Source organism: Spermophilus citellus, assembly GCF_964194105.1.
Source record: "Spermophilus citellus genome assembly, chromosome: 8".
Taxonomy (NCBI): domain Eukaryota; kingdom Metazoa; phylum Chordata; class Mammalia; order Rodentia; family Sciuridae; genus Spermophilus; species Spermophilus citellus.
This window is the reverse complement of record NC_138189.1, coordinates 37143680-37165741: the sequence shown is the minus strand read 5'-3', so window position 1 is coordinate 37165741 and position 22062 is coordinate 37143680. Positions and strand designations below refer to the sequence as shown.

The following is a 22062-nucleotide window of genomic DNA, read 5'->3' as shown; positions in this document are numbered from 1 at the left end:
TTTAGGTGACTCCAAATAGTCAAACCTTCTTTTCCTAATGCTCCACTTCACAATGATTCTGCTTTTTATGACGTTGCACACTGGATTATAAAAATCTTTACATGTCTTTTTTGTTTTCCTGAGATCTGGTCTCCTAGAAGACATGACTATATTTGTCTATTTCAACAAGACTTTACACACACACACACACACACACACACACACAGTCACAGTGTTGGGAGCTGAAATATCTAAGTATAACCAGGACTTGCCCTAAGATTATTCCTAGTATAGTGGGCGACAGCTAAGAAAAATCATTAATTTTAAAACAGTGTGATAAGTCCTTTATTGAAGCATATATGGATGAATATGGTAGCTGAGGGAATGTGGACAGAAGATCTAGACATTGCAAATATTTCTAGGGAAAAAATAGATAGCTGAGGAGGACAAACAGAAAGGGCTTGCTAAGTTTGATGAAATATAAAAAAGTTCATGGATGCTCTCAGGAATATTGTGGGAGAGGGGGCTAGAAAAGTACTCAGAGTCCCTGTATTAAGGGTGTTACAGCTAATTGCCCCTAGAAGACATTCACATATGCACAAATAAAACTTTAAAACAGATTTTTTATCAGGTAATTTCTTGTTGCACAGCTTTTTTGACATATTTACATCCTTCAACTATAACTATTAAACCAAATGAAAACTTACTGTGAATAGTTTAATACACTACAAAGACACAGCATGCAAACACACACACACACACACACACACATACACACACATGACATTTCATACCTGTGAATGGAAGAATTAGGGTATTATATGCAAGTGGCTATTTGTCATTAAACACCTGAAAGCTTTTCTGCCGACTGTGTTTGCTGATGCCTTTTATCCTTGTGTCCCACTAAGGACGTTGTTGCTGTGAATCCTTGTTACTATGTTTAATTTCTGATGGCTTTCCTCATGTGTCACCAATGAGGAAGGTGGTCATTGCCCTTGTTCTCAGTGTGGAGTAGAAGTTGGCCAGAAGTAGGGAGCTATTAGAGAAGAGTGATTCCAGCAGAGATCGGTGAGTGTGCATATCATATTGCTATATCAGAGAGAGAGAGAGAGAGAGAGAGAGAGAGAGAGAGAGAGAGAGAGAGAGAGAGAGATAGGGCTGGAGAGTTATGTTCATGTAGGTCCTTGAATACAGTGGAAGTGTTTGCACTTTATTCCAAAGGCTTTAGAAATTCAACTTGACCAAATTTAACCACACTGTTATTTAGAATGACCTTTCCCACATCATGACAATATCCTAGTGTTTTCCACAGCTCATAAAGTGTCCAGTCCAGTGCATGCTATGCACCATTCCCTTCAGTCCTGTACACCTTCTCGCCTTTTCACAGCCTGATTTACAGCTGAGGGATGTACCATGTGGGCTGGGCAGTGATCTACTCCTCCTTTCCTCTTTGTGTTCTCCAGAGTCAAGGCAAGGATGAGGGAGATTAGAAAAACGGGTCAAATATCCTTTTACTTATCTGGTTTGGTTAGTAAATCTCTCTCAACAATCAGGGCCACTTGTATTGTAGATAAATGGTTTAGAGATGCTGTCCCTTCATAAGGCACACTTGTGTTTCCCCAGGGGGATCTCATTATGTAGTCATTTATAACATGGCTGCCTTGTCTCTGTTGGTGTTCTCTTGTGGCATCCTACTCAGTTGCTGCCCTGCACCCTACTTTATGACTATTAGCTGTTGGATGTCCCTATTTTGTTGTGCTACACTTTTGTTAGATATGAGAGGAGGGAGGAGGATCATTTGAAGGTGATTTATTTCAGGCTACCTTCTTTAATGTCCAAATTGTTTCTAAAATCTTTACATATGTTACCTTATCTCTTCCTTATAAGAGTCCTAGCAGGTAGGTTTTATTTTTTTTTTCACCATTTTTTAAAATAAGTCAGTTGACATAAGGAGAGATTAAATAGCCCTGATCTACCTAATGTAAGAGACTGCTCTTGCATCAATTTCATATAAATTAATTTATTAGCATTTTATCCTTTGATCTTGTATGTAAGTTAGTTTTAATTATGAAAAGTTTTTTCTTAATGCATATATTTAAGGTGTACAACATGATGCTTTGGTATAATTATACCTGGTGGAGTAGTTATTATAGTCAAGAAAGTTAACATATACAATAACTCAAATAGTTACTTTGTACCTTTCCATTCTTTCCTTCTCTCTTTTCCTTCCTTCCTTCCTTATTTCTTTCATAGTAAGATCACCTAAAATCTGTTCTCTTATGTAACTTCATAACAGCAAAAAATTAGAACTACAGTCCTCATGTACTACCTTCTATCTCTAAACTTATTTATTCTACTTATCTCCAACTTTTTATCCTTTGTCTTGTAGCCTCTCTCTCTCTGCCTGTAGTTACAGTTTCATTTCCTGTTTCCATGTACTAGTTTTTTTTTTCTTTTTATAAAGATTCCCCATATAGGTGAGATCATGCACTACTTTTCTTTCCAAGTGTGGCTTATTTCACTTAGTGTGGTGTCCTCCAGATTCATCCAGGTTGTCACAAATGGCAGTATTCCACATGTATATACACATACATATATATACATATACACAATTTTATATTTTATGCATACATATATGTAAACAATTTTTTTATTCATTCATCTATCAATGGAAACTTACATCATTTCCATGTCTTGGTTATTGTATGCTGCAGTGAACATGGAGTACAAATATCTCTCTGAGGTGCTGAATTTGTTTCATTGGATTCCCAGCAGAATTATTGCTGGAACATGTGATAGGTCTGTTTTTATTTTTATTTTTTGGGAACCTCCATACTATTTTCCACAATGGCTGCAATGATTTCCATTCTTCCTACAGTGTGCAAGTGTTCCCTTTAACCCATATCCTTGCCAACATTTACCGATTGTCTTTTTTATAATAGCCATCTTAATAGATATGTGATTATTATCTCTTTTATGTATTTTCTGATGAATAGTGGTAGTGAGCAGCTTTTCATATGCCTTTAGGCCATTTTAGGTTATATTTGGAAAAGTGTCTATTCAGTTACTTTACCTTTTTTTAACATTTGTTTGATTTTTTCTATTGAGTTGTGTTTCTCCTAATTCATAGGCTGCCTTCATTGTGTTGATTGTTTCCTTTGCTGTGAAAAGGGTTTCAGTTTGATTTAGTCTGAATTGTTTAATTTTGCTTTCATTATCTAGGTTATTGGTAATTGGGTACATGAGTATTTGGTATACAAAAAAAGAAAAAAAAAATCATTGCCAAGACCAATGTTTAGAAGCTTTTCCTCTAATTTTCCTCTAGGAATAGAGTTTCAGGACTTTTTGGAGGTCCTCAATCCATTTTGTGTTGATTTTTGCATATGATGGAAGAAAAAGGTCCAATTTCAATTTTTTTTTGCATGTGAATATCCAGTTTTTCCAATTCCACTAATTGAAGAGTATACTTTTAAGGGATTCTAAAATCCCAGTCTCAATCCTGCAACTTATTTCTTTCTGTAATTTTTCATTACTAATGATTAATATCCATTTATTCATCTATGATGGAAGGTAATTTTACTTTTGTGTCCTGCCTTTAGAGGTTTTTTCTTTGATATAGTATAGTGAAAAGATCCGGATGTTTGCAAGTACAGGGTTTAAGTTTAAATTTGGCTTTTTTTTAAAAAAAAATGAATATTGCTTTGGAATTCTTGCCTGTGAAGTGGAAATAATTTTGCATATTTAATAAAGTTGATATAAATTTTAAATAGCATAAATTAATCAAAGTGAATTGCTATATTACATAATAATAATTAATTATTTTGAATACTTTTATTAAATATATTTTAGTAACATGCTATTAGAATCTGAATCTTTAGTATCAATTTCTAATTTACTAGTGAAATTTGCCTGGCCACTAATTTCATAGGGAAAGCCCAAATATGTAGTAAATGTGTTGTTTCATGATTTCTGTTTGTGTGAGCCTCTTTGAATATTAGGGCTTTATGATTTTGTACTAATTGGTTTTATTGGCGTTCTGCTGATCTGTTGTTCTTAAGTGCCCCACTTCTTTGCAATTTTTGCAACACTAATACTATGCTAAATGTGTTGTCTAGCTCCCTTTAAATGTCAAATGAAGTCTTTGAGGTTTACTATTCTTGTATATTCCAAGGGTGTTGTTTACTTAATTGCTGCATACCTGCTTTATGAACCACATTTTTCTTCATTATAGAAGAAGCACACAGATTGGAATTCATTCAGGGGAGACTAGCCTTTATTAGCAAAAGGGGAATAATAAAATACATTTTGGTGCTTTTAAATACATGTAGTAAATCAAAGTAAATAAGGGATCACTCCAAGATCAGTCCTGCAATTTGGTTGTGTTTTAGGGAGTAGATATAATTCTTCAGAAATTGTCTATATGTATTGACTTCTAATTAATGAAGACAGACACTAAAGAGTATGCTGTCTGCACTAAGTAAATATGTCCTTGAAATCATATTTATTTAACAGGAAATGAAAAAGAGACTTAATGATTTGCTTGTTTGCAGTAAAAATTATGGAAACAACACTGAGGGATTTTACTGTATAAATGTAGTTTTGTTTTTGTTTGTTTTTTTGGTGGTGAAACCATTGGACTTGAAAATGAATACTTGTTTGAGTTGTGCTCCTACTGATCTTTGAAACAGGAAATTTACTACATTTATCTATGACCACATCTATCAAAGAAGTTGTATTAAATTTCCTATAAGAAATTTTTCAAATCTTGAATATGGATCTTTCAACTCTTTGTTTTCATCCATCAATCATTTTTATTTTTCCTGTATGTACTCTGTAGGAGAAATGTATGCAAATATGTCCTTATTTTTTGATGTTATTGTTTCTTACTAAATTTATACTTAAGTTGTCTTTGTATTCAGTGACAGATTATGTAATTAATGTTATTATTCATTTATTTTAGAATCTCCATTTATAAAAAAAAAAACTTGCTGTGTTGTACTTTTTGGTAATTTTCTAGTAAAGCACAAATCAAGTCATTATTGTATTAGCATATACTTATAGAAAACCTAAAGTTAATTTTAAGAAAACTTCAAGAATATTCCTTTCAAATACTCAGAAAAAGTATTTTAAATCTCATTTCAACTTTTATAATATTTTGTAATTAATTTACTTAAATGTGCTTTCTTATTTTTAAGCATTTTCCTAAAATATTTTGTGATATAAAACAATTCAAATATCTGGTTATAAATTCATATTATTTTATACTTGTTATAATGACTGTGATAACTGAAATATAGGGGAATTCAAATTTAAATTCACATCTTTGCCAATGGTTACTGAATTGTGATTCTCATTTTTTTTAGTCATTCACCAATCTTAGATATTTGTCTTCATGTTCTGTATGTTTAGCTTTTTAAAATACCTTGCTATTTGCAATAACAACATACTATTATTATCCAATACTTAAAATTAATATTATCTGTATTATAATAGATGCAAATCCCTAATTTAATACTGTCATTTCAAATTTGGTTTTATAGAAATTTTTAGTGTTGATTAGTTCATCATTCTTCATGTGGCTAATGAAGACCCACATTGGGCATAGATGTGCTCTTTCTCATGTTTTCTACTCATGCTGTGTAATTATTATTTTATTCCATGGCATCTTCATGGTAATGTTCTGAAGCCTTTTTCCCATTTTAATTAGAGTTAATCTAATCCCAGCAAGTATTATAAATACACCTAACTGGGCATAGTCACAGTCTATTGAGAGCAAATGAATGAAGTCTCTCAATCATTCCAGTATTGCCCCCACATTCCATAGGATTCCTTAAAGTATGACCTGAATTTACTACTAAACAGAGAATGCTAATATCATGTTATTTTATCAAATATATAGTATATTATATGTTATCATTTTGCAAAACTTCATTTACTTCTTCTATTTAGAAAAAAATGCTGATAAAAATTAAAATTCTAATTGTTTCTTCCTACACTTAAATGAGTGTACATATCCATTTGGTGAACAACTGGTCTAAACTGATTATCCTGCTCCTTCATAAAATCTTGCTCTTCATATTGGTATAATGTAGTTTATTATATTTACTAATTTATAACCTGCTTGCCTCCATATTATCAGACTCATGGGATTTTCATTGAAGTTTCAGATGTTCTCAGACTACCAACATCTTACTTTTCTCTAACAGAGGCCTGGTGTGCTAAGTTGCCAACATGGAATTCTGGCTCTGTTTCTTCACCTTCACCTTTCCTTATCTACACCTTTTTCATTTAACTTTTGTGTTAGTCAGTTTTTCATCACTGTGACTGAAATACCTGACAAGAACAACTCAGGGAAGGAAAGGTGTCTTTTTTTTTTTTTTTTTTTTTTTTTTTTTTTTTTGCTCATGGTTTCCAAAGTTCAATCCATGTTTGACTGGCCATGACAAAAAAAAAACATCATGGCAAAGATAAACTTCTCAGCTCATGGCAGTTCAGGAGAGAGATGGGTAGAGTGAGAGGGGGATAAGATAAACCTAAGATAAACCCTTCCAGGGCACATCCCCAGTGATCTACTTCCTCCAACTAGATCCCACTTTGCAGAAGTCCATCCTGCTCTCAGTGGATTGATTAATCTGTCAAATGGTTGAGGATGGACCCATGATGAAGTCAGAACCCCTGTGATTCAATTATTGCCTTCAAGTCCCACCTCTGAACCTTACTGTATTGATAACCATCCTTTCAACACATGAACTTTCGGGGATTTTGCATATCCAGACCATAAGAACTCTGTAATGCCTCCCGCTGTGGATGGGGTCACCTCCTGTACCATCTGTCAACCAGTTCAGACATGTTAGATAGATACTCTAGCCAATGAGATAGTAAGAAATATTTCATATGCAATGCCCTGAAATTGGCTTGTACATTTGGGTTTTCTCTTTTGTACTCCTGCCACTGATATTAGAAAGACGAGCTAAGGGTATGTTCAGTGGTCCCTGGAGGAGAAAAGAAACACTGAGTCAAGCTGAATTGTCCAGGTAGCCCAAATCAGCCAATAGCCTTCTATTCCACAGATGCATGAACAAATCTAGCCAAGATCAAACAGAGTTCATGTCAGATCTATCAATATTAGCCTCATGACTTCTGGGCTCATAATGAATACTTGTTACTTTAAGCTACTGAATTTTCTTTTTATTAGAGAGCAACATCTAACTGATATTAGCAGGTTTCTAGATTTTTATTGCTTGAACTCTCCAATCTCTCTTATTGGGATTTACAAATTTAGGAAAGGGAGAGAGTACTTTACCAACTGCTACCTGCACTCTTTTTGCTCCTGCACTCATTGCATTCTGGCCTCTACACTCTCCAGTCCTAAGCTTTCATCATCTTTCTGTAGTCTTCGCATTGATGATCTTCCAAAATTTTCTTTGCGTTTAATATGTTTCCTGTAATTTGTGTGTATGCTCAGTGTTTCATTTTATTGTTCTTCCTTAATTTTCCTGAATCCTCCTCTTATTTATTTTCATCCTATAACTATGCAAAACATAAATATTATCTCTTCTATTTCCTTCATTTTAATTGTCATCACTAAATAATATAGCCTGGGAATATGGAATACACTTGGAAATAATGAAAAAAAAAAAAACCCTCACAGTTCACAATGTCTCCAAGAGTAGAAAAAGAAAAGCCATATGGGAATTATTAAATACCTTCAACTGAATAATATTGAAAATATTATTAATTCAAACTTTTATGATTTTGTAATCATGATTTTGGCATTGATTTTGGAATAGAAAAAAATGTAAAAAATAGAAACCAGAAGCAGATTATGATATTTAGTATATTGATATAATTCATATTGAGTTATGTGTTCCTTCAGAAATGTTTATATATGGAATATATAAAGTATTTCCTTAACTCTATAAGAAAAAGACAGACACCTTCAAAGGAAAGTGAGTAAATGAAATGAACAGACAATTCATAAAAGAGGAAAGTAGAATTTTTAATAAACATGAAAATGTATTAAATTCATAGCAGAGAAAAGCACGTGATAACACCAGGAACTTTTACACTGAGCATAATGGCTGAGTGAAAATAGTCTTTATCTATACCAAGTTATAGAGAGACAAAGCTTTTACATTGTTAGTGAAAATATAAATCTACCTACCTCCGAGGATTTCAATTTGATAACATCTAGTTACTTTAAAGGTGCATGTATAATAAACTTCAGCAATTCTACTAGTAGATTTAGTGTAGGACAGTGGTCAGCCTTGTTGCTGCTTGAACTCTGATTTTCCTTACTGGCATTTGCAAATTCAGGAATAAGGAGAGTACTTTACTCTTCATCCACTTATACCCTGTTTACTCCTCAACTCATTACATTCTGGCTTCTGCACAACTCTAGTCCCGAGCTTTCAATAGCCTTCAGCATTCTTGACTTTGTTAGTTGGTTATTTTTTAAACAGTTTTATTGGAGCGTGACCATGCTGACTCACTGCGGTCCTGTTGTCTGGTTGCTTCACACTAGAATAGCAGAATTGAATAGTTGTGATACTGACCACAGGCCCACAGATCCTAAAGCGTTTATTAACTAGCTACTTATGGAAAAAGGTTGCTGCTCTGGTCTAGAGTAAGTCTAATACCTTTGTACTAGAATTGTTGAAGGAGAATATTCACAGCAATATTCCTTTTGACAGTGATAAGCTGGAAACAGAGGAAATATTGAAAGACAAGGAAAATACAACTCTCTAGTGAGATAGCATTCCAATACAATGTTATACACAATGAAACTGAAGCCAAGTGCTGGATACGTTGCAGTGAATAAGCCTTAACAAAGTACCAGAAAAATGGCAATGTCAGAAAAATAGACACAGTATGATACCATTTAATAAATGCTTACAATGTGACACTTAGTACATTTATTTATATTGTGAATTTGTAAGTATAACTATGGGAATAGTATAGTATACACCAAATTCAAGTTAATTCTTTCCTCAGAGAGTAGGGGAGGAAGGAGGGCTCCAGACTTTGTGATGTTTCAATTAGGTGATGGTTGCAAGCTTTGTGTAATAATCTTTATGTTCTTTGATGTTTCTGAAAATGAAGTGAAATAGAGTACAAATGAAAGCAGTGTCCCTTTCTTAAATATTTGACAGTAGTTGGGCAGTAGAGGAGCAAATATATAATTGCAATCAAAACCACATCACAGTAGGGGAGAGCTTTATGAAAGTACAAAATCCCCTTCATCCCATACTCCCTCTCAAGGGTTGGAGGGGAAGGGAGGGGGCATGGGGTAATTAAAGATGGTGCAATGTGATGATTATTAGTATCCAAAGTACAGTTATGAAGACACGAATTGGTGTGAATATATTATGTATACAACCAGAGATATGAAAAAATTGTGCTCTATATATGTAATAAGAATTGTAATGCATTCTGCTGTCATATATATATATATATATTTTAAGTACAAAGTCCACCCCCCACCACTGACTCCAGGTGAAGCAATGGGGGTGTGATTGTGAGTAGAGTTCCCAGTGCAGGCAGGTGGAGGGCTTGCTGTATTGAAGGAACGACAAGCAGTGAGGACTGTTAAAGTTGGCCAGAGGGTAACATGAGTTTGCCTAGTGGGAGTGTAATTAAAAGGTACAGATCACATCAATAGATTGACAGGGCTCACTTGGGACATTGTGAGGATTCAAAGATGGATATTGCTCCTGAAAACAAGTTTTAGAAAAAGATCGCCTGAAACTTTTCTGTTTGAAAACTTCAAGAATGTCCTATGTGATAGATCTCCCAGAAATGATTGCCACATCAGTAGCTTCAGAAACAGATAAAACTTACTCTACTTTTACAGAAATAGAAAAATTGAATTTCAGGTTTTATAAATAGTTTTAAAACATCTTCAGCTTGCCTGGAAAAATATAACACCACTTATATTTAGTTTAGGATAAAATTTGAGGGACCCTGTTAAAAAGAAATACTTGAATAAAAACTTCTAGTACAAAGCATTATCTTTTCATCTTTTTCTTCTTTTTTTTGCTTCCATTTAAATGGAATTAAACATTAAAAAGTAAATAAGCATACCATGGAGAGAGGATAGATTCTATTATTAAATTTTCCTTCAGGATTAAGGGCATAGCCCAGAGCCATTGTTCATCTTCTACCCATTATCTGTGGTTGATGCTTTGCTTTTATCATCACCCATTCAAATTTTTTTTTCCATTATATTTTCATATATTTTATTTATGTAATTTTTTTTTCTTTTTTTGACTTTTTTTTTAATTTTTTATTGATTATTTAAAGCATTACATAGCTCATGATATATCATCTTTCATACATTAGACTCAAATTGTGTTTTGAACTCTCATTTTCACCCCAAATATAGATTGCAGAATCACATCTGTTACATATTCACATTTTTACATAATGCCATATTAGTGTCTGTTGTATTCTGCTACCTTTCCTATCCCCTACTATCCCCCCTCCCCTCCCCTCCCCTCCCATCTTCCCTCTCTATCTCCCCTGCTGTTGTTCAATTCTCTCCCTTTTTTTTTCCTCCCCCTTGCCCCTCATAGCCTCTTATAATTTTATGTATCCTTGAAGGTCTCCTACCATTTCCATATGCTTTCCCTTCTCTCTCCGTTTCTCTCCCCCCATTCGTCTTTGTTTACTGTAGTCTTTTCCACATGCTCTTCCTTCCTGTTCTGTTCTTAGTTGTTCTCTTTATATCAAAGCAGACATTTGGCATTTGTTTTTTAGGGCTTGGCTAGCTTCACTTAGCATAATCTGCTCTAATGCCATCCATTTCCCTGCAAATTCTATGATTTTGTCATTTCTTAGTGCTGCATAATATTCCATTGTGTATAGATGCCACATTTTTTTTATCCATTCATCTATTGAAGGGCATCTAGGTTGGTTCCACAGTCTAGCTATTGTGAATTGTGCCGCTATAATCATTGATGCAGCCGTATCCCTACAGTGCGCTCTTTTAAGGTCCTCAGGGAATAGTTCGAGTGACGGATCACCTGCCCGCGGCCTGTGATACTGGGCGGCTGGAGTCTACCCGCCTGCCACGACCGGGAGCTGAAACCACACAGAGACAGTCCAGTCACACCCCCCCATTAGGGCACCCCTGCAAGGAGACTGGGGCCCGTCATAGCAGAGTAGTGTCGTCACTGGAGCTCGAACGTCGGATTTCCTTCCCAGCGGAATCCACGTTAGCAGTCATACTTCAACAACACAAAGGAGAGACATCAGAGTAATACAGAAACAAAACAAATCTATAGAGGAGAGCAGAAACACGACAATCAAAAAGAGCTGGAAAGTAACGTGGACAACATGAGAAAACAAGGGAAAAAAGGATTACAAACAATGCAAGACTACTCAATTCTACCCATTCAAATTTTGATGAATCATTGAAAATCATCACCTGATTCAAATTTCTGTAAAGGATATGATGTTTTCATCATATGGCTCTTTTAATATGTTTTTTTTTAATCAGTTAAGTGAAATTCTCAATTGCTAGGATATTTATTTCCAAATATGTGATGACTGGTTTTGTGCTCAAAGGATAGTTTGGGAATTTCCAATCTCAGGTGTGTAATTGAACATTTTAATTATTTAAAATGTAAATGTACAAACATACATTGGCAAAAATTTTAACATCCAATAGATTGTTAGTGTCAATCACAATTGTGAATTGTGTATTTCATTTATCATACATACATTCTTTTAAGACAGTGGGAGGAAAAGAAAATGTTAGGAAAGAAAAGAGGAAGAGAGAGAGAGGTTCATCTAAATTAAAGGACTAAGGAATGATAATAGAGAAATTGATCAGTAGCTAGTCTCAATGAATATTTGAAAGTACATTTTAACCTGAGAATATCTATTACAAATTATTCATATTTCGGGGTCCAGTAACTTGGTAATGTACTTGCTTAAAACTAATTTCACAAATAAACTTTATTGAACTCATTCCCTATCACATTCTTGTTAACAATATGATATCCCACTATATTTTATTACAAATGAAATATGGTATTCTACAGTTTCTTTGGCAACAGGAAATGATGACTCACACAGTTCTGACAGTGTGCTTAAAAGTAATTTCTTTTCCTTTCTCTTTCTCCCCCTTCCTCCTTTCTTCTTATTTATTCATTTTTTCTCCTACAAGTCTACCTGCCTATTTTTTTCTTGAGCTAACCTAATTAAAACATCCTACCCAGACCCTGCCTGAGCATATGCCTTCTCCAAGAAGTTTTAAACTATTAGATGCAGTAAAGCAGTTTGTCTGAGAAGTTTTTCAACTGAAAGAGGCCAGATACAGTAAATTTCTTATTTTCTTTTCTTTTTTTTAATTTTAATATTTATTTTTTAGTATTTGCGGACACAACATCTTAGTTTGTATGTGGTGCTGAGGATCGAACCCGGGCCGCATGCATGCTAGGCGAGCGCGCTACCGCTTGAGCCACATCCCCAGCCCCCAAAATTTCTTATTTTCTTTTCAAATGACTATGTAGCTAACTATATAAATACAGATATTCTATCCCATTCTAACTGGCAACATTTATTGACAAGCTAAAGGTGTAATCCTTTGGAGGTAAAATTTACTTCTCTCACCATAGCTCTCTGTGAACTATTTAGAACATTATTTTGGTTGGAATTTTATAGGGTCCTGTTATATCTAAAATTTTGTTATTTTCAAAGAATGGTATTTTGTATTTCAGGAATACACTATAGATGTTTTCTTTCGACAAAAATGGAAAGATGAACGGTTGAAATTTAAAGGACCTATGAATATCCTTCGACTTAACAATTTAATGGCTAGCAAAATTTGGACTCCAGATACCTTCTTTCACAATGGCAAAAAGTCAGTAGCTCATAATATGACAATGCCAAATAAACTGCTTCGAATCCAGGATGACGGGACTCTACTGTACACAATGAGGTATGTTTCTAGGCTTGATGTGGCATATAATACTGAGAAGTCTATACATCAAACCCCTAGGCAATGCAGTTGTCAGATATTAGCAAAAGTTGAACATTTTGCTAACAGATTATTGAAGTACCCATAATATGCTTTGTACATGGTTGGATATGTAAAAAATGCAAAAAATAGTATTTACAAATTCAATTTTAATCACAATATTTTCAAGCTAAAGACTGCCTTAGTTATTGAGGGTTTATTTTTTGGTTATTAATTCTTCAACACTGCATTTTAACCAAGTATGGTTTTAATACTTTGACTTTAATTTTGTTTATATCAGTATGTAATTTCATTTTCTTATTCCATCAGCTATCCCATATTTATATTCCATCAAGTTTAAGTGATTTTTCAAGCATCATTTTACTTAGTTTAATATTTTGGTCCCACTTATGAAGTTTCCCTAGAAAAAAATATTTGAGAGTTCTTGATTACTAAGGCTTATAAGTATATTGAATACCATAAGCATATATACTAGATTGGACCATGCGAAATTGCCATTTTATAATCAAAACATGTCATACAGCATCAATTTCATATGGTACAACTTTAATGAAATTATCAAAAGGTATACAGTTGTATTCTTACAACTATTCCATTTTAACTATTCTCATGGATATTTTAAATAGCTGTATTATGAAAGAAAGAAAAAAGTAACAAGTAAAATGATGCAGAATGAAAAGTTAATGTTTAAAGATTTAAAGACTGGATAATTGTTAACATTGTGTATGCAGATATTTGTATTCCATGCATTTGTTGAGTTACTCATTTCATGTGCAAAGCAAGTGCTCAATTTCAGTTGTGAAAGTTATTTAAGAAGGGCAATAATACAGCCCTGTACTATTTCTGATCTGGAAAGAAACCACTCCTGAGGACTCATTACTAGATGGCCATTACCTAGAATGGGACTGTTGGCTATTCTTTCTGCCTCTCTCACTGAATCTACAGTTATCTTCAGATGCAGTACTCCTGCTGACTTTACAATTTGAACACTCATTCTTATGGATTAAAGTAATGATTAGAAATTTGGTATTTAAGCAAGATATATGCACAGAACATATAAAAGTTTACAAAATATTGCATGGGGCTGTATTTAAGTACTCTCTTAGAAATATATATCATGTATAAATCGTTGGTGACATTTGCTCTGCCCAATTAAAACAGATCATTCTATGAGTTCCTTTTAGAGCTTACTTTACTCATTTTATCTTTCTGTGCAATGGAGTAATTGAAAGCTTTCTTTATAAAAAAAAATCCTACAATTATTCTTTATCATGATATTTATCATATTTAGATATAGAAAAATATATTTAACTTTCACAATTTGTGAGCATAATATAGACATTGATTTAGTATCAACAAGATATCCTAAGAGATGCATATATTTACATCTTTATATCTATGTACACAATTGGCATATTTGGAAGGAAGTTCCTCTCAACCCATATTGAGCTCTTATATTTGCTGCAGTTGTTGATGAGATGATGGGAAAAATGGCATTCATTTTATGATGGCATTTTAAATATTTGTTAAGATTTTAAATATTTTTTTTTATTGATTATTTATCGCATTACATAGTTCATGATATATCATCTTTCATACATTAGACTAGTAAAGTTAATGGGGAAACAGCCCTTCATAAATGCATATAGATTTTTTTTTGCTTCATAACAAACTACTGAGTAGAAAGTGACAATGTAAAGTATGACTTTAATAACCATTATTGTTATTTTGTTCATATTTTGTATATGCCAGTGTCTTCTGAGGGAACTCCTAAATGTGAAAGAAAAAAATGTATTTAAATGTGAAGTAGCCTAACATGATGCTGTAATGAAAGTCCTACCTCATCATTAACTCTATTGACAACAGTGACTTTTCGAGTGATTTTTCTTGACTTGCCAATTTACTTAAACAAAGAGTGGAATTTTGACTTTTAGGCTTACAGTTCAAGCTGAATGTCCAATGCACTTGGAGGATTTTCCAATGGATGCTCATTCATGTCCTCTGAAATTTGGCAGCTGTAAGTACAAGGATGAAAATATATGCTTTGGGTCAATAATATCAGTAATAGTCAGCAGTGCTGCTGAGTTGTGTAGTTTCCTCTCATTTTAAGAAATGCTTACTATTTGCCCAATAAGATGTTGTAATAAAAGACATGCTGGTTTCCCTCGAAGAACTAATTGGCTAGCCCTTGGTACTCTCAAGAATTTTAATCGTGGTGCTTAAATGATCACTTCTTTTAATGCTGATAAGGAACAACATGTGTGTTTTACATGTGTAAAATTAGACCGGGAGCTCCTTTAAGGTGAGGGCTGTAGTTAATTTCTTTTCTAGTGCTAGAATATTTTTTAAAAATGCAAAATAAATGTCTTTTTTCATCAACTAAGAATGAATTGCAAAAGATAGATTCTATTTATTTGTCATCAGCCTGCTGCAAAGGACAGTCACAGGAACAGGGTCTGTGTAATTGTCTTTTACTGTCTAAATAATGGAAGGGATATTTTTCCTTAAAATAAATGTAAAGATGATGTAGATGGATTGCTACACAGGCACCTTCTGTACTTAGAACATTTCCAAAAAGGCTCTGTGCCTTTGGCTATTCTTTAGGTCCCTGGGTTATATCTTGTATGTCAAGCTGAAGCATGCACACTCCCGGAATAATGGAAAGGGGGGAAGGTCAAATCCTCCTCCTAGGCTCACATGACACTCCAGGCAGATTCAAATTAAACTTATGAACCCAGCTAAGCAACTTCTCCCTTGTGTGAGCACGTCCTCTTCTCTGATCTTTTTAGAAGCTGTGCTCTTTCTGGAACCCCCATCTTTGTCCATTTATCTTAAATACTTTTAGGCTCTTTTTTTCCTCTGCTGAATACGAAAAGACAATTCTCTCACCTGACTAAAACTTTGTATGACCAAAGAGTGTACCTTCTCCTCACAGACAGTGTCCAGTTAAAGAAAAGGGGAAGAATGGTGGCTAAAATGAATGCAAAACCCCCTAACAATTTTGAAGACCATAGTTTCATGGAGTAAGAAGTTCAGTCTTGTTTGTTCTGTACATTTTTACAAAAGGTGTCTGTTCTCAATTTTCTTTGAGAATCTCCTCTTTGTTAAACCACAAGCGTTTCTTTATTGTCATGGAAACCATCACTTCAACACTGGCATTTCTTCCAACTTTATTTAAGATAGTCAATCATGTTATACAATGTAAACATGATGCTGAGAAAATCACAGCAGATGCAGAGAATAACTCATCTGCATTGCATAAGAGACATTAAACAGAAATTTGAAAAGCCTTCATACCAAAGAAAGAATTTATCCAAGAGCCTGTAATGATATAAAGAAAGGCATGTTTTAGTCGATAGGGTATTGGAATTTTGACATCAAATATAAATGATGTGATGTCTCAGTACTTAAAAGGAGATAAACTTGCTCAAAAATATTTTATGTGAACTTTAAAAATATGATACATTGCAGATACAGAGTAGTGGAATATTGCATGCTTGAGATTATAGTTTTCTGTATCCAGAAAGTCTATGGTCAATGCACAAAAGTTTTGTTAAGCATTGCCTGTTTAAATAGTTATTATTCATTTTGTTTTCTTCACATTTATATGCTGACATGTTGAATAAAAATTTGCATATTCTCTTATTTTTATCTTTCTATAGTAGATTTTTGATCCATAGGTGTTAAAAGTATGGACACCAGTGTGGAATAATAGACCAACTAGCCAAGCCAAACCTTAACATGTTGACACAGCAAAATTTGGCAGAAGCAGCTGTGACTTTTCCCCCTAGTCATTGATTCCATGCTTACTTACAAGTCCTTCCCACCTACAAAAATGATTGAATTTCTGGGACTTTGTTGTTGTCCTCAAATAAAAGAAGCAACTTTTCTACATGTGTACAACTTTAAATTCAGTTGTGTTTGTTTTATACCTGTTGTCTCACATCTTTGTATTCTTCTTTGTTTCCCTGGATTTAAAACTTCCTGAATGGAAGTCTAGGATTATTCTGTGTAGTAGCCAAAAATGCATTGTAAATCCTCTTTTCGGATAAAATTTACTAGATAAAAGTGATTTGGGAGTATTTTGCTTGGTTACCAAATATTAACAGTCAGTATGCATTTGTATAGTGCACCAACATGACTCCAAACATGGATTTTTTTTTAACAAAATTAAATAAAATTATTTACAGGCAGCCTAGGTTAGTAGTGGGATTTATAGTGAATTTTACTGAACAAAGTATCCTTCTCTCCATTTGTGTTTAATTGAGAAGCATCATGTTGGCCTCCCAGTTTAGGTGTATGTTAGAGTACCAGAACAGCCTCTCCAGTCTGCATTGTACAATTTTCCGTTACATGTTTTCTCTTCAAACCCCAAATCTAAAAAATAAAATGCAGTAGATTCCTGTTGAATTAATGCAATGCAGTGACTTCATTTGTAAAAAATAGATGCAAGATCAGTCATTTTCTGCAAAAGAGTCAGGCTCTTCTCGAGATCTGCATGTTTTATAACATAATTAAAATATTAATTTTAGTCAACATTAATCTAACATTAACAAGCTGTAATCCATTTATAGACATGAATCAGAATCTCTGCTCATGAGTGTCCCACAAATTTTTAGGAATGAAATCACTTTTATAGGCTTTTGTTTCTCTTATATATACAAAAGTAACCCTAAAATTTAAAAGTTATACAATTGTATTTACTTTTAAAAACTTCATAATTTATTAAGATTTTCAACTACAGAATATGATTCTCTAATACATAAGTGACAAAGGAAATGTATCTTCTTATCTGTTGATTTTCTGATATTTGAAATTATTTTGAAGAGAGGGGCAATAATGTGTATTTATGGGAGAAAGATAACAAGCCACATTATGATCTGCAAATAGGCTACTTACTGCAATACTAAGTTATTACGTGATTTTTTTATCAGTAAAATCATCAGTGATTAATTAATTGAAATTAATTATTAAGAAATTTAGACTTTAAAATAACAAGAATTCATTCATCTACAATATTATATATTTATCTATGTTAAAATTGCAGAAATATATATCTTTATTTATTATAATCCTATTTCAAACATTTTCACATAATTTAATTGTGGATGTAAATGAATGAATGTGTAATGAAAACAGTATTTTGCTGATATTAACATTTAGAAACAACATTCAGAAAACCAGAGAATATTGAAATATATCATGAAAAGGCAGCATAATAAATAAGACACGAACTCATAAACATTCACTGTATTATTACTTATGCTTAAATTGAAATTCATTTGTGATTATGGATCTCGAATAATATTCAGCACCAGGAGCACCCCAGAACAGTGGAATTAAGGAAAGTAACTTATACCTGGCAAAGAAATGAGGTTGTCAGTGTCCTGGCAGGCTGGAGGCAGAGGTATTGCCTGAGACAACTAGTCCTTTTCCTCCCCAGCTAAAAATTTGACTGTGATGCTGAATTTTGTTCAAGAACCAGAAGTAACTAATATTTCTAAGCATTTACATGAGCAAAATTCATAGAAGTTCTTCCCAAAGTCATTGTTAGAGCAGAAATTATGGTTTTTCAATTGTGGAGAAACTGCCTGCAAGGAGAGGTCAGCTGTTCTCTAACAGAACACGCATGAGTGAGGAAATGCCAGTGCAGAAGGCTAAGACCAGCTCTGTCACCTGTACCCCAGCTCTGGAATCATCTCACTTCCGCAAGTTCTGCATCCTAGGCCTAAGAAATCATATAGGCCTACCTTGTCTCTGTTTTATCTCTTTCTCTGAATTCATAGGTTAACTGGGATGCTATAAAATTGTAGTCTAGTGACATTTGTGTGTATTAATTAATTTTAAAACAAATGTTTTTAAAAAGAGTTTGCAGATGTTTGAACTATTTAGTGTTCTGATTTACTTTACATGTCTTGCAATTAGTTCTCAGTCTTCTAATGAAATGTATTGTAATATTTTTTTTACACAAATGGAGCACAACTTTTCATTTCTCTGGTTGTACATGATGTACAGTCACACCATTCCTGCAATGCATTGTCATTTGATAGCTAAGCCATTTTACTTAACTAAGTTGTTTTTATGTTCAGAAGACAGCATAATTTTGGATAATGATTTTTATTTCCTAAGTGGTTGCTATTTCTACTCCAGTAGATTTCTTTAATACAGTGTCTTCATCTGAATCCCTGGGACTAAGGGCAACAATATAACCATCTAAGAGCCTGGTGATTTTTGCAGACTTTTTGCAGAGAAGTCTGTTCTTCAGCTCTCACAATGGTTGCAATGATATTAATCTCAGGTTCTCATGATTGTTATGTTGGTCTGCTTCATACATTTCATATGAAAATCATAAACTTCAAGGATCTATTATTTCCATGAAATGTGACCTCTTTAAATATTATTGTAATAAAAAGTAATTCTATGAAATATACAACATTTGATTTTTTCATTCTATTGGTGGTTCTTATAAAAGTGTTTTAAGATTTTTTTTTCTGATTTCCAACAGATGCATATACAACTTCAGAGGTCACTTATATTTGGACTTACAATGCATCTGACTCAGTACAGGTTGCTCCTGATGGCTCCAGGTTAAATCAATATGATCTGCTGGGCCAATCAATTGGAAAGGAGACAATTAAATCCAGTACAGGTTAGTAAAATGAGTCTAAAGAAAAACTAATGTCTGCAAAAATTAATAGGTTAAAGTTATTGGAAATGAGTCAGATTACTTAAAAACTTTTGTCCTTGAGTTCCATGAACTATCAGCTCAGACTTCTTAGAAGCTTTTTAGACATTCAGAGTCTAAGGCTACAGCTCTTTCTACATTAGGACCTGTATTTTCACTAGATTCCAAGGAGATTCATGTGTGCATTAAAGTTTCAGAGACACTGGCCTAAAATATACTACGTATTCAAAAAGTGCCTGTCTTCTCAGATCAGTTTTAACATTTGTCTCTACATCTGTGATGACAATTTCCCTTCTTTTCTGATTCTTTTCCTTCTGTTCTGGATAATTTATGATTATTCAACTCTTGATTTATGGATAATTACTACTGGCCTGTGTGGAAAAGCTCATTCTCTCTCTAAGGGCCACCCTCATCTAAGAAAATAGCAGCTGTTTGGACTAATTAGCTTACATCTGGCAATAATTAAAACCCTGAGAAGAAGGGAAGGTAGATTCAAGGATCACATGGAACTGACTGAAGCAAATTGGAGCAGACACACAGCACAGAGAAATCCAGAACGGGTGGTGGGGTTGGCAGTGGGAATCTGGGCCAGAAGACTAGTCTTAGGTATGAGGCCAGAGATCAACACTTTGAAGAGCCAGGGAAGACCAAATTAGATCTATTATAGCAGAAGCTGGACGTGAATACCAGTGATAATAAGAAACCTGAGCAAGTAAGATAATCCACTGGCAGAGAGCCCTTTCAATTCTGAATCCTGTGGGTCAGCAGGCATGACCCAAAGAAAAAACATGCAATGCAAGTTTTTTGATAACTATGAAATTTGTCTTAAATGCTCGTGCAGTGCTAATGAGGGATTTCAAGTTTAGTATAGTTTTCATGATATGTATGTGTTCATTTTATTTTTTAATCAGGGACTATTCTTTCTAACATCTTTTCCATTTTCAAAATGTTCCAACTATTGACTATTACAGTTCCTTAAGCTACTTAAATTTTTCTTCCAGGTGAATATACTGTAATGACAGCTCATTTCCACTTGAAAAGAAAAATTGGGTATTTTGTGATTCAGACCTATTTGCCTTGCATCATGACTGTCATTCTCTCCCAAGTGTCATTCTGGCTTAATAGAGAATCTGTGCCTGCAAGAACTGTGTTTGGTGAGTGAATAGCTACACACGTCATAGTACAGTACATTATGTTTCAAAGCGTACTCCCCAAAATGTTCTCCTTCTTGCTTCTCACACCAATACTTTGTGAAGCATGAGGCAGGCTGTATTGATTTCACATTGAAGATGAGGATCAGAGGTAAAATACAGTCAGTGTCAACTGTTAATAAGGCCTATAAGCTGTACTCTAATACCTCAGAAATACATTCAGTAGTTTTTCTTTTAAATCATTATTTGTTAACATTTGTCTCCGTGTTAGTATAAGAATATTCTCAGAGGTTTTAATTCAGAGCCTGAGAGTACCATATTTCTACAAATCCATTGTTTGTTTTTCTTTTGTTTTTAGATGAAAAAATATGATATTAGCATTTCCTATTAGAGAAGGGATGGAGGGAGACTTCATTTATTTCTATTACTGTGTCTGATCTTCTTGATTGAAACCAGACAGAAGGATTTCAAATTTAGAGTCTGGAATAGCATATTTCTATGCTTTTTGTGTTGTTTTGAAATGAAAAAAATATTACCTTTGTATTTTAAATAAGAGAGAGAGAGAGAGAGAGAGAGAGATGTGTTCTTCATTATATTAGTGTGTTTAATATCAAAATTTACTTTCTTGATTAAAACCTATACAGGAATTTGCTTCCTATTTTGGGGACATAAGAATCATAATAAGCATATTTATAACCAAGCAGAAAATCATCATATATTTGGTCCTCTCATTTATTTGGAAGAGTTTTATTGAGAATTTATTTTGTTAGATATTGTACCAGGGTTTAGAGGTCCAAGTACAGATTAAATATAGATTTACATTCAAAGAGCTTAGTATACTGGATGGCAGGAGAATAAGTGGAAAAGGGACAATGACAATACAAGGTAAAATCATTATAGAAGAAGCATGTACAAATCTTTATAGAATATGGTAACATATATCCTCCCTAGGAGAACTAATTGAGTAATTGGATGAATGAATATCTAAGCTAAGTCTTAAAGGATGTATAGGAATTTTCCAAGCAGATAATATGGGCAAGAATTCTTGCCAAAAAGAGTAGAGGCGTTGTGTCTGGGGATATAGCTCAGTTGGTAGAGCACTTGCCTTGCATGCATAAGGCCCTGGATCCAATCCTTAGTATCGAAATAAATAAATAAATAAATAAAAAGGTAGAGGTGAAGTGACATTGTGGGATGTAAGAACATGGCATATTCAATGACTGCTTCTGTGTCAGTGAAGGTGCCGAGAGAAAGCTAGTTTG

The 22062-nt window shown here is 33.8% G+C and overlaps 1 protein-coding gene across 2 annotated transcripts in view; it reads left to right on the top strand.

Moving 5' to 3' along the window:
- The window catches only part of GABRA2 (gamma-aminobutyric acid type A receptor subunit alpha2), a gene marked incomplete at both ends in the record, with an annotated part of 130106 nt that overhangs the window by 61551 nt on the left and 46493 nt on the right, over positions 1-22062 (top strand). For both annotated transcript variants that reach the window (XM_081304533.1, XM_081304532.1), the window contains 4 exons: positions 12705-12925; positions 14899-14981; positions 19470-19613; positions 20651-20803. In XM_081304533.1, coding sequence (XP_081160659.1) covers positions 12705-12925; positions 14899-14981; positions 19470-19613; positions 20651-20803 — 601 coding nt within the window. The remainder of the gene's footprint in view (positions 1-12704; positions 12926-14898; positions 14982-19469; positions 19614-20650; positions 20804-22062) is intronic.